The sequence below is a fragment of the Bombus vancouverensis genome, chromosome 3 (genome assembly GCF_051014615.1).
Source record: "Bombus vancouverensis nearcticus chromosome 3, iyBomVanc1_principal, whole genome shotgun sequence".
Lineage (NCBI taxonomy): Eukaryota > Metazoa > Arthropoda > Insecta > Hymenoptera > Apidae > Bombus > Bombus vancouverensis.
Window position 1 is genome coordinate 19963516 of NC_134913.1, and position 14209 is coordinate 19977724.

The following is a 14209-nucleotide window of genomic DNA, read 5'->3' on the forward strand; positions in this document are numbered from 1 at the left end:
GCCTTCTGCCGCTAGTTTTCCCTTACGTACGAATTCGCGTCAACGCGGCGTACACGCGGCCGATACGGCGCAGCGACTCGATCGCGGACACCGTTTCCCGAAGCCAAGTCGCACGGTTTCGTCGCACGCGACGGAATACAACGAGACGTACGGATTCCCGGTGGAGTCGTTAGATCGATCAAGAGTCAAAGCGTACGCGTTTCGGGGATGCGAACGAGTAATTCGAGACGTTTCGAGGAACGTACAGGGTTTAGGAATTGGAAGCTTCGTTCGTACGGAACCGGCTTGGAAATTACTCTCTTTCTACGACATATTAAAAAAAAAAAAAAGTGTCTTTTTGATAGTCCGATTTCGTGACACGAAGCAATTCGAGGTAGGCACGACGGCGGTCCGTTACTCTCGCTTTGAAACACACGATTCTCGATCCTTATCTTTCTTGATTGGACCCGCGATGCGGAGCGTGTTTGCCAGCGCTGACAACGATAGAAATCGAATTAAAAAATAAACGCGGCCATTGCGGCTGCCTGCGTGTAAAACACGTACGTTTCATTTGACAAACTCGTTGTATCTCTTTCATCGAGCATAAGCGAATTTTCATTCCGACTGTCGCGTTCGCTCGGACGGAAGCTACGTTGTCCTTTGACGTCCAAGCTATCGTTACCTGTCGGACGGACAGCGAACAGGAAGAACGTAAGTCGATATTGGAAAACAAATTTCCCCGATAAGAACGTTAAACTTGAATGCGAGAAAGAGATCGGAGACGTGGCCGTTGAAACGCGAACGGAATAAAAGAGCCTTCCTCGTCCTGCCCTCTTTCGCTTCGCCATCGTTTTCAGTCGAATACTTTTCCCGCGTTTATTGTAAAGCGATCTGAACGGCTCTCTGCGAGTTTTATTCCTCTTTCAGTGACCGTTGCCGTATTTGCGATGCGTCGTCCACGGAATAGCCCGTAGGACGCCTGTTAGCCAAGTGAAACCTGAAAACTGCGCCAACCAGCTTCGCTTTCGAGTGGCATCGATCGATACCAAGTCCCCTTTCTCTGCCTTCCGCGCCTTTGTAGTCTTCGCTACGATTCCAAGGAAATAAGCACGAACGTGTCGCGAATAATTTTGAATAAATCCGGTTACCAAGGATCGAAGAGCATTTTCGCGAGAACGAATTTCCCATCGAGAAACTCGTATACGCTGCAATCGAAAAAACGCAATCTCCGAAAGGCATAATATACTTGGGATCGAAAGACGGGCAACGAATCGTGATCGGAGTGGAATTAAACGAAGCGGGGAGATCGATTGGCCTGGATGCGTCGGTAAAAAGAGGAAAAGCTCGCGAAAACAGGCTCGGAAGCCTGTCCGCCCGCGGACGTTCGCGAAAATTGACAGGAGTAGGTAACAGCGTAATCGATAAAGTGGCTGAAACGCGACGTGCTGCGTTCCACGATGGTTGGCCACGCAACGTCATACAGCAGCATGTTTTTCGCACGCATCGATGCGCGCAGGAAACGCCGTTGTATCGTTTTCCGCGTTGATACGACTTCCATCCGCGGTAATCGAATCCTGCCGCGTTTTCCCATGACCCGTGGTAAAATTTTCACGGTGCCCGAGAGAGCTTTTGAAACGAACCGGATACGTCGTAAATTCGACAGCGGTTACGCTTTCTCGAATCGAACGGCGCGATCGAGAAACCGCTCGATAATTGGCTTGTTTTGCCAAGGAAGGAAAAAATAGGCGTTACTTACGAGCCACGATCCACTAAGTTCCCACGAACGAGACGAGCGTTTCGCGTTCGCTCTGGCGATGAATCCGCGGAGAGGAGCGAGCACAGGCGCCACCGAACTCGGGAAAATCAATGTACGAAGAGCACTCGACCCTGAAATGAATCGATTCGATATCGAGATATCACCGACGGTCGATCGACTTCCGAGAGAGCGTCCAAACGAAAGAAATAAACCGAGCTGATGAACCGTGGAGAGAGACAAAGGGAGCCGGAGGACGAGGGCAACCAAGGGTGGCCAGAGGGAAACTTTAAAGGCCGTTCGAGGCGTAAAGAGCGAAGTAGCCGCAGGTGGTAAACCAATCAGCCACGAGTGCATCGCACGTGCGTTTATGCCGTACTTATGCTACGGCCTAATGCATCCACGGTATAAGATACTCGAGTATTTGCGGTACACCGATTTATTCTCCTCCGTTTTTCCTCCTTTTCGTCTACGATCGCTACGTTAACCGAGAAACGTTAGAACGAAATTGAAACGCGAAAACCACTTCGCACCAGCGCTACGCGTTCTTATTGACAATCGCGTTAATTTGCACGTTACGTATTCGACGACGACCGTGGCTCTTCCACCGGATAACTCTCTCTGCTATGGTTGCATCTACACCTCCGGTAGCGGTTAAAATCCAATGACAACTACCGTTCCAGCGAAAATATTAGTCCTCCGATTTGACGATTTTTCGAGATCGAACGAGATGGTATTTTCCGACGAGTTTCCGCGCGTGAAAGTGTAACCGGTCACGAAGGCGGAACCGGTGCATTTTTACGGGTCGCGCAGACGCGTAAATGTCAAATTCGAAGGCAAATAAAACCGAACCGTATCGAGCCTCGATTTTCGGGCTTTAACGAGCGACGTTCCGCGATTTTGTGGATCGTTAAACGGATATGCGCGAGAACGGTTTCGGAACCGATCGTTAAACATACCCGGACACGGTGGTTGATGCTCCCTAAACGGAGTCCTAACGATGTGAAAACGACTAATAGAAACGAGGAAGAACAAAGCCGTTCGTTGGTCGACGTTCGCAAAATCGGCCTCCAGAGTCCGCTCTCCCAAGAGGCTACAGTTTTCTTAAAAAGAAGCATCGCGTATTATACGTCGAGTAAAAATGATTATCACGACTGGCGGTTTTCACGGTTCGGTTGGTCCAATGGAAAACCCATTACTACGCTTTCGACGTTAAACGAGCGGCGCCGCATCGGTCGTGATTAATACTTCAGACTTATTACGCTTAACGAATATCGCTGTTAGATCGACGAATCGTTTATCGGACTAAACGTTCGATTAATCAGAGTATCTCGACGCCTAAAGGTATCGCGTTTGCTTCGGCGTAACGACGCTGGTCTATATATAACGCGTATAAAGGTGGGTAACGGACGCAAATTACACGAATTGACGATCGGACGTTCGGATCGTCGAACTCGAACATCAAAAATAAAGCGTATCCGAGCGGATATGTCTTCAAATGGCAAACTACCACGCGTTTTGGCGTTAAAAACGTATCGAGACGCTTTTACACGTAGCGTAAGCCTGTCGTTGTAAAAAGGATTTACCGACTTTCGAGAGAGAGAGAGAAAGGATCAACGAGGATGTTGCGCGGATGTTGAAACGTGCGATAGAACGCGAGCCTGCAGGTCGAACGAAGAGCGAATGGAACAGCACGAACGAAAAGCAACAAGAAAGTCCCGAAGGACGAGTCTCGCACGATTGATCTCGCCGAAACGCGACTGCTCGAAACTCGAACCTGCCTCCTAATCGCCTCCTGGACCGGCATCGGAACTCGCCCGAGACAAAGCCTCCAGTGATCCAACTAAGCAGAACCGTTGCCTGTTTCGCGATCGATCGGTAATTACTGGCAAACTGAAAACTTCCAACGGCCCACTCACGAGCTCTCTTCGTTCGATTCTCTTCTACCTGCTTGAATTTTTACGATCCCCCGACCTTTGAGAATTTAAAATTCGAATCGTCGTTTGCGCCTCTAAGAGGTGCACGGTTCACGGGCCAAAGCAACGGACTACACGTTATGTAAATTTATGAAAAGCCATATCGACCATCTCGATCGAAGCGAGCTTTGTCTCCATACGATACGACCCGGCTTGCCAATACACTCGCGAAACGTGTAACTCCAAGCTATTCCCGATGAATCCGAACGTGTTAACGTTCTCGTCGAACGTCTACCTTCTTTCTAACGCTCTTTCGCCAAACTTCGTATGGAATATACCGCTAAATACAGCTAACAACTAGAACACGATAGCAGTAAAACGGGAATGTAACGTTTAACGGATATAAGAATTTTCTGTCACGAACGATTCCAGTCACATCGAAACCTACGGAACACGCAAACGGTTATACGCCTCGTTCGTTTCGGTTAACGAGCTAAAGCTGGACGGATATCGAGGTCGCGCGATGAACGCGGCTTACCAAAGTATCGTGCGACACGGATATACCTAATTTCCGGTACGCACCAGGACCGCCCGCCCTACAGTGTCCGGCGAAGTCGCAAATACGCCGGTCACAGCGTACGTCGATCTCGGCAAACTGTGTTTCCGGTTGGCAAAGTGTGATTTCCAATAGCGTTATTAAAGTCGTAATTTTAATGCCGTTTCCGTGGCTTCCTTTTCATTTCGACGCTCGTAGCTCGACGTTCGTACGAGGTTTCGCGTTAATTACTAGCGAGACGAAACGAGGATAGCCGCTCGATGATACCAACCGGTATCTTCGGACCGGCTGAAAATCGATTGACACCGATTGACGTCATCGCGAAATTTCACGGTTTCCACGTGCGTCGCGCCGCGATCCTACCCACACGGTTATTCGCTCGGTCGAATATCGTGGAAATTGCGCAGAAAGAAACTGCTGCGCCTTTGAAACGTTCGCTCTTGGACGAATATTTCAACGTTTGTCGAGCGTTTCGACCGCGGAGAAAAATAGGCCCGATAACGGATACCAAAGATGAAACGTTGCTACGCTCTGGGGCACGTATAAAACGAAAACGATATATAACGTTCTGTCCGATGTAGACGCCGAGTTGGTGTAGCGAATAGTTGCCGTACGTTTTACCAGCCAACTAACGGTTCGCGATTGAAAATACGTCATTCGGAAGTTACCTCCGGCGGAGAATAGCTCTGGAAAATCGGTAGGAAGCGAAATAGACATATTACTCGTGGAAAATAGGAATAATTCGTAGGAGCGCGACTTTCGTTACGTCAACGTGCGAGTGTGTCAAGGCTGGACTCTCCGTCGAAACGTGACCGCACGGACGCACGTACTTGTTCGTACGCGACGTTTCTCGAATCCGTTGAAACGGTCGATCAATTCGCGGCGAAACAACAGCCAGGAACGTAGCGTTGGAGAATTTCAGCGAGGATATCGGCGGATCCCGACTGAAATCGCGTCTCGTCACGGATCACCGGAGCCACACGGGAGACGAAAAAGGAAAAACAGGAAGTCGTGGAGGCGCTTTCGCGTCGAAACGGTTATTTCACGACGACGCAATTTCACGGCGTGGCTTTTTCTGTCCGGCGGATGCCTTCCACGACCGATAACCATGTAATCTTATTAGCCGACTTTCTGAAAATCAACGTTCGTCGCGTGGTATTCGACTTTTATACGCAGAATCACGTGTCTCGGCAACATCGTTCGCACTCTCCGCTTTTTTTCTCTCCATTTGCCGATACGAGAGAAACGTTGACGTTTCGAAAGAACGCACGGACGAACCTGACGCGTGCTGAACGAGGAGAAAAGCATCCGCGTCGATTATAATTCGACGGATCAGCCTCTGGAACGTACACCGATAACGAATTCCTCGACGAACCGTTCCTCTGCCACGTTCCCTGATCGGACGTATCCCATTAGCACGGTATCCAGTCGATCTATCAAATTATGAAACTATGCGGCCTCTGTTATCGCGGTGAACAATGCGATACAATGTCGGCTCGATCGGATTCTTTCGTCGATGTGGATACTATCCATCCTCTGATTGAGACAAACAGACGCGAAGTCGCTTATCCGCGGTGTAATTATCGCGAGATTTACGGAGCAGCTGGATGAACACGTACGTACGAAGCAGACGTGGAAGCAAGGATTACTGGAAAGATGGGGGCGAACAATGGAACGATTCTTCGAGCGACGACAGAAGCGGCCGAAGCTCCGGGCGATAAGTCGTTACGTAAAAGTTACGCGGCAGTTGCCATTGTGAATAAGGTGTATCAAAGCGATACGGCTGGCCCAGTTACGGCTCCGTTCGGAAATTACGCTCGATCAGGGGCTTTCCTTGGTGGAATTTTCACAGCTCGGCTGTAGTCGTGGAGGCGACGCGAGCAACCCTCCAATCAACGGCCGGTTGTAGTCGTCCTTTTATTCGTCGTCCGAGCATTTTCCACTCGGATTTTCCGCTCGACCAAGCGTCCAATCTCCATCGTATTGTTCCTTGTTCATCAATGCCGACGACGTCAAAGAGAAACAATTCTTGACCCGCCGTTTAACCCCGTTATCCACAAGCTCGTTTAGCTTTATCCTCGCGTTCGACACTTGCCGCGATAAATCGATCGCGAGATCGTCGAAAGGAACGTTCTTCCCCGTTGTTCGTTTCTGACGCGTGATCGTAAATATGTAAATTTGCCGAGTCAAAGTTTACCACGTAGTCGGCGAACGAGAAGTTGGAACCCTTTTGGACGACCGGTCAACACCCAGAGGCGATTGCGAATGCATCCAAGATACGATTGTTTCGAAGCCGACTTTGCACGAACAATCTCGCGGTACGTGATTTCTCTGCCAACAACAGGTTCTACCGGCGAGGTGAATCACTCGTGACTCACGCACGAAATCATCCGCGAACCGAACCCCTGCAATAAGGATCGTGCTCTCGAGCAACAACTCGCCGAACAATGTTATCAAACATCGATATCGTTTTTTTAATCGTCGGGAAACTTGCGGATCTCCAACGCCATTCTCATTTTTACCTCGCGCGTTTCAAGTTTAAGGACTTTCGCTGCAGTCTTAAACTGCTGACGCGAGAATCAGCTCGATGCTGCCCCACTCGGCGCAGTGGTAAGAAGAATGTAAGCGAATGAACCTAAGTCGTTGGTGCGTCCTAAATTATCCAAATAAATTGGCGATCGAACCGAACAAATTTTCTACGATTTCGCATCAAAGTTTCGATAAAAGATGACGAGACTTACGACGCAACTCGATATCGCGTATTTTGCGTCTGTGGCCAAAAGGCAGCATCCACTAACTCGGCTCGACGAGTCCTATAAGCTGACAAAGAGTGAGGATAACGGTGGAACGAGTCTTCTATGTTGCAGTGGATCGTTGGAACAGATCGAGATCAACGCCGGTCACTCCGGTGGTTTACGCTAAACGCGCACAATGGCGTAGTAATTACGAACAGAACGAAAGGGTAACGCGAATGAAACGGTATTGCAGTCATGGCGAGTTTAAGGCGGTTTAAGTCGAACGGAATAGACGACGATGATCGTTACGCGTCGCTAGAAGAACAAACTCACGCCATTCGACGACCGGTTGTTGAAAAGGCGGCGAGTTTGCTCGGTGCGCAATCGCTTCCCAGAAACTATTCCGTAACGCCTTAAAAACGGAGCACAAGCTCCTCTGAAACTCTCGTCGCCGCCGCCTCACCCTTTTCCTATACTCCACGTGTCTCGCGTGCGTGTAATTTCCTCGCAAACTGTTTAGCGAATTTTCTTTTAAATATATCGGCGGAGAGCCGGTAACGGGCCAGCAGTAAAATATGATGCACAGCGCAACGTTCAAAGTAACGCGCAATAACTTACGCGGTTATGGCCCTTAACTCTATCCCATCGTACCACGTGGAAATAGTTAGATTAATGAGATTTCGTTGAAACCGCTTGCACGTCGTTAGAATGACTCGAGATTAACGGGCTAAACAACGGTGTTGGCTATTCTTCATCGGGATGATAGTTCCGGGTTCCCTCGTTGACGGACATTTCCCCCTATCGAGGAAAAATCGTCGTTACCATTCGAATTCCTCCGACTCGAAAAGCAAAACCAAGTCGTTATCAGTCGCGTTGCTTCGTACATCTGTCGAAGTTGGTCCCACTCCGAGGGAAGCTCCGCGTCTTTTCTAAAGTTTAGCTTTCTTAGTCCTCGAAGTCATTGAGTATCGTTTGACGCTAAATTAATTCGAAGGGCCTCTCAGCCTCGTAGCTTTGCAGGAACGTGCCTCGCACAAATCATGCAACGGGATACAGACTGGCCAGTTTTCCCGCAATTGTATAAATACCCGTAGACCCGTGGCTTCGAAACTCTTTCGTAAAGTAACGCTGCCAGTGTAACGTCAATCCACGTCAGAGACCAGGTCGCTGTCACGACCGGCTCACTTTAAAATCGGAGATAAAGATGTGGCGGCACTCGGCGACAATGTATATCGCCCAAGTGCCTAACGAGCCATCGATATCCCGACGATCCTTCCGCCGAATATTCGAGGAGAAGGCGTGCGTGGCGGCGATCGCGGATGCCTAACAAACTCAAGGATAGTGGGGATATTGAGGAATGACAAAAGACAAATAACCGAGTCCGATCGGAAGTCGAGTTGTAAGCCTCAGTCTTGGAAAGTCACGCCTAGAGCTCGGAAGAAAAATTGTGAATTGTGTTAGAAGAAAAATAAAGTTTTTTTCTATTTTTTTTTTTTTGTTGTTGTTCTCTTGTGTTATTTTACGTGACACCAGCGTGCGGATCTGGACTAGCATACACAGTGTACTTATACTTAAACTCGCTTAAATATATTTTTCTATTATACATTCATCCACGCATTTCCTCTCTCTTTCTCTCTCTCGCTATTACGAGATAAAACCTTAACAACATCGCGTAAAAGTCGCTCGGGAGAGCGGATTCCGAGCCGCGTTCCTATTACGAAAGAGAGGAAACCTTTCTTCAAACGGAACAATCGTATTACCGTGTTCCAACCAGACCTCAACGTCGCTTTCGATCAGCGAGAGGAAGCTTCTGTCGAAAGGACGCGAAACGTCCGCGAGACGCGTGCAACGAAATTAAACAGGAACGGCTGTTCTACGTGGAAAAATCTTGCAACGAAATTCGATCAATTAAGAGTTAACGAAGAAAGAAGAAACTCCGGGCTGTGTTTCTCCTGGCGTGCTGCTCCGGAAGAGAAAGAGAAAGAGGCAAAGGGGAGAAAAGGACGAAGAGAGAAATCCGCTTTCTGCAATTAATCGCATCAAGGACGACTTTCCCAAGCCTGAAGAGACGTCGAGGGAAAATTCATCGAATCGAGTCGAGTCGAGTCGAGTCGAGTCGCTGGAGAGGTACAATGGCCGGTTGATCTCCTTAATTGAAATGCTTTAATTAGAGCTTCGTTCGACGAGAGAATAGAGAGAAGGGTGAGGAATAAGAGGAGGAGAGAGAAGCTGAAGATAAGAGGAGAATCGAACGAGTCGTCCCACTACGCGACTATCGATGCTTCGTTTTCGCGAAACGAAAAGAAGGAAAGCGTATTTTCCCAGACGTCGCAACAGATTCCACAATTACTGGAGCTGGCGCGTTCATCAGCGGCCGACACGTTATTTTTACCGTCTTACTCGCCAGCGAATACGAACTCGGAGCGAAACGAATTGCCGCCGAATATTCGTTAATTTATTCGAAGCACGCGGACGCTACCTCCAGCGGGTAATTTGCCGGCGTAACAATGAAAAATTAAAGCGCAATCGAGAAAGATTTATGTTTGAAACGTCGAAACTTCTTTTTGTAGTTCACCGACCCAACGACCAAGCCGGTCGGTATTCTCATTCGATATTTTTCCCGCTTTCTATTCCCTTTTTCGGGGAGAGCCCCACTTTCGGATCGGTCGCGATAACCGGCCTCTTTCGTATGCGAAGGCCCAGCCATGATACTGTTATTGTTTCTAAACGAACGTTCGGCCGACGAATGCCCGAGGAATTCGATCTTCTTGCCGGAGAAAGGTTGCCGCAGAGTCACGGATGGATCGTGACACCGAGCACTACGACAGACTGAAAAAATAAAAATGCCGACTAACGAGAAGCTGGTGATCGTCCAGATACGCGACGACCGCGAGAAGAATGGGGAAAATTGGATGGAGGGGGCGAACGTGGAAAATCAAGCTAGTCCGAAACAGCGGGAAGCCCCGGCAGCCTCCGAAGGTGGCAGCTTCCAAATTAGCATTTCAATTTGTCCGTGCAGGTGTTCCAGAGACGGCAGTCGCGACAACGACACAACCACGATCAACGACTCGACTCGACTCGTCGTCAGTCGGTGAGCACCTGACATTTTCCATGCAAAGCCTTCGTACAATACGCCGAGTAACATTTACATAGTCGTTCGTGCGATCGTGTTCTATCTTATCTGCCCCTCTAAGCCGATAAACGAACGTCACTTTCCCGATCAAAGGTGTGAATCGATCACCGAAATTACCTTCCCCAACCCACTCCACCGCGCCTTTTTCTTTTACGTCGTTTTAAAGGTGAATGACATACAAATATGTACAACCGAGGCACGAATACGACAATAACGATTCCCGGAGTTTTACGACGTTCGCCAAACACGTAGCGGTGGTTCGTCCTAACAAACGGCTACCGATGTAATTGGATCGCGATTGTGGCCGAGATACTCGTCAATTTATCAGTGGACCGACGCACACGGCTCGCGAACAGATCGCAGAGTTAATCTCGTGATTAAAGGGAGTCTGCATCGCGCTCCACCTGGCATCGAACGAACGGCACACAAAACAAAATGATCGCATTGATCATTTGTCAGAATACAGCTCTTTTTTTATCAATTCGAAAACACTGCATGTAAATTCGCTCGAAATGTGACGCGTTATTGCTCGTCGTGGCCGAGCCGAACCTCCTCCCCAGAAATTTGCCGTTGCGTCATTGTAAAATTGTTTACGATCCGGCGACAAAGAAGCAGGAAAAAGTGTGCCTGGATGTTATAGGATGATGCAAATCTCAATGCCAACCGCTACCACCTACGGACATTCTTAGGAAATGAGGTGTTTTATTCGTAAAGTGCGATACACGCTGAATTCGACGACGAAGAAAGCAACGATTTAAAACGACGCACTTTCATCGTTGCACGACTCAACCCCTTTGACGACACGTTTCGACACGAGATTTTCCTGCCCTGTTGATCCTCCTGCACGCTACGACGCATGCTCGCGCGAGGAACGGATAGGATTATTAACAGAGATTTCGAAGAAAATGAGCCATAACAAACGGTTCGAGGATAATTCGATTTATGTCTGTTTCAACGTTAATACACCGTGACTTTCCAATGGTCCAAACAAACGCGACTCGTTACGGCCCTCGTTAAACGAACGAGCTTTTACCGCGGACGATGATCCGCGTACTGTTATTGCCAACCGTTCTAGAAAAGCATAGAGCGTACCGGAATAAGTAAATTCCCTTCTCGAGGAACTTTCGCACAGATCTTACCTTAATGCGCGTTGTGTGGTCTTCATTTCTGGCTGTTTCTTCGTGAATTCTTCTGAACGACCCTCAGCGTCGATCCATCGATTCGTTTCGGCGTCCAGGCACACGGCAAGAGCGATCGGAGATAAAACAAGAAAAACGAAACGCACAAGCTCAAACACGCACACGCAAGAAGGAAAAGAACACTGACTCGAAACGTGTTTGCTTTCGATCTTTACGATCTCGGTCCGATTAACCACAGCACCGTGTTATTCTTTGCACGAATCGAGTTATACGCGAAGCAATATCGATCGAATTTCACCGATCACTAAATCGATGACGTTGCCGTGACCGAGAGGGGTAGCAAATGTAACGAAAAGCACAAGATTCGACGCTTTAAACGATTTCTCAAAATTCAACAATGGCGATGGTCGATATCTTACGCTGATCGACGACGCGTCGTACTGTTTCCGTTCGATCCCAAATCCTCGAGATCGCACGATGATTATCGATAGCTATAAAAAGAAGTTACACGATGTAGCATACGGTCGGCGCTTCCATCGAGTGCGCGGCAGTAAGAGGCACGAATTAGATTAGTGGGACTCGTAACCGAGACACTTGGAGGTTAGGTCGAATCCAGAGAGAGGCACATAACCTCTCTTTCGCCAAACTGATAATCGCTCGGCTTCGGTGACCACGACGGATTCTTCTAAACTTTCACAGAGTGCTTAGCTTTTTCGTTCATTTTATTTCTCCAAAGTACACCTCGACCTCCGATACGCTTCGACAGCGATTGACATGGTGACTGTGATTTCACGCGAGTCTCTCTGCTCGCACGTGTTACCGATCTTGATATTTACTGGTCGCTGATCTTCTCGCACGTAAGAATTTTCTCGATTCTCGAAATCCTCCAAAAATTGACATGGGGCGAATTAAACGTCGCGCACCCTGACGCGAGCATCACGTCTACGCTAAGAAATACAAAATATCGTAACACGGACGTTTTCTTTAATTTCATAAATCCTCGATTCTTCTGCCGTTTTGAACGAAACGTTTCTTATTCCATTCCTCCCTATAAATCACACGTCGCATACACAACAGAGTCACTGGAAGGTAAGCTCTCCGAAAATGTTGCAGCAAATGGTACACCTGCGATCTTGGAGTACCGCGTTCGGTACAAAAGCGTGCCACTTAACAAATGACCGATGCGTCCTTCCGTCTAGCAGGACTGGTTTGTGCAATAAACACGCTACGCGTCGCTTCGCATTCACGCGAAGCCGATCGGAGTCTCACTGTAGCGAAGCGTGTACGAGCATCCACGGAAAATCTCGTTACTATTCGGATGAGGTAGCACAGAGGGCATCGGTTTGGAAAGGCAAAAAAACTTGGAATCACACGGCAGGTGCAAAAGGTGCCGGTGTAGAGGAACAAGCGAACAACCTCCTCTCTTCGCCAGGTCCCAACCGAGAGGTCCACCGTACGAGGACTGGTTTCACGAGACTCCCCGTGCTCGACCGACCAGACTACTTCGGGCACGATAGAAGGAGAGGGAAATACACAGAAAGAGTATGTTCGGTGAAGAGACGGGAGGGGGCGAGAGGCGAGGAGCGTGTAGAGAGCGGGCTCGTGGAGTGTGGGTCCCGTTCTTCGGAGAGAGGCTTACTCCACCGAGCGCGAGGAAGTACTGTTACTTAGACAGAGCCTTCAGGGCTCGCAACGTGCTGCAAAACGCGATGCAAAGACCAGGACGCGGTGCATACGATTTCAAGCCATCTGCCACTGAAGAAAAGTCCGCTATACCACGCGCTCGGACATTTCTGATTCTCCTTTTCTCCTAAGCTATATATCTCTCGTACGGAACCAGCGTAATATCGAGATAGTTCTCGATAGGTATTCGTCGGTACTGTTGAAAATCGATTCACTCTTATTCGTTCCCTTCTTTTCTCGGACACCAACGTCCAAGGATACGATCGTGACACGCTACACAGACGTGACGTAAATTTATAGGGCTGCAGTCACAGTGACGATTACCATCGACGAAGCCGGTATCGTTGGTACTTCGATGCCACTAGCTCGAACGATCTCCCAGAGTCTGACCAAATGGATGCACGGCTAAACAATTGGAACGATCAGCCCCGATTTCGAGAACTCTTGAGAGTCGTAGCGCGTTACAGGCAGAACGTTCACGGGTCACGCGAAACGTATGCCACAATCGCTAGGATGCACATTGCCTATGATATATCGTGTATGATAGAACGTGTACGCGTGCGTCGACAGGCACCAACGAATCGCGTGTCCTCCTTCACCCTCTGTTTACTCGTGTGCACGCGAAATTTCGCCAAGACGAAGATCGATCCTCGCGCGGTTACTTTTCTCACCGGAACCCTGCACGTTCCAACTAAAATTCATGTCGAACACGATGCAATATTTTCGAATCCCTCCTTGTCTCTCTTCTGTCCGTGAAAATCGAAGGCAAATTGAAAAATATATGCTCACCGGTCGGTAGTCGCGGCTCGACTGGACGACTTGCCGCCTCCGCGCTATTACCCGCCGTACTCACTCCCGTATCAAGCGAACCGGCGCCCTTCCGTGTACTACTACCCAAGGTGCACCTATTGCCACGTACCTGCACGTGCTCGCGTATAACTCTTACGCCCCTGTGTGTGTATCATATGCACCATGTATGTGTCGTCAGTGCGTACGAATACTCATACGGCCGGGTGTAACCGGTTTCACCGATTTTTTCCCGAAAAGCATTCACCACGGTTTGTAAAATTGTTTGCCCTTTGTGGTTTCTCGGTATTCCCGTAAACTTCTTGAAGCTATATTTTAATGCCTTTCGCAGGAAATTGCGATTACGCGAGTATCGTTCGGAACATTAAAACACAAAATTGTTTCAAATATTTAGATACGGATTTTTAATATTTACCATTGAATTTAGATTAAAACTGGAGAGCTAGGAACGAGCAAGCAGACTGTTCTATAGGGGAAAGTGACTTGTCGTTTAATCCATGCTGCGTAA

At 48.6% G+C, this 14209-nt stretch overlaps 1 protein-coding gene across 1 annotated transcript in view; it reads right to left on the bottom strand.

Annotated features, from left to right (window-relative positions):
• Positions 1-13714, bottom strand: part of LOC117153859 (uncharacterized) — an 86536-nt gene extending 72822 nt beyond the window's left edge. Inside the window, exon 1 of the mRNA XM_033328316.2 lies at positions 11212-13714. Within this exon, the coding sequence (XP_033184207.1) occupies positions 11212-11237 (26 nt within the window). The 5' untranslated portion in view covers positions 11238-13714. The remainder of the gene's footprint in view (positions 1-11211) is intronic.
• Between the last annotated feature and the right edge of the window lie 495 nt (positions 13715-14209).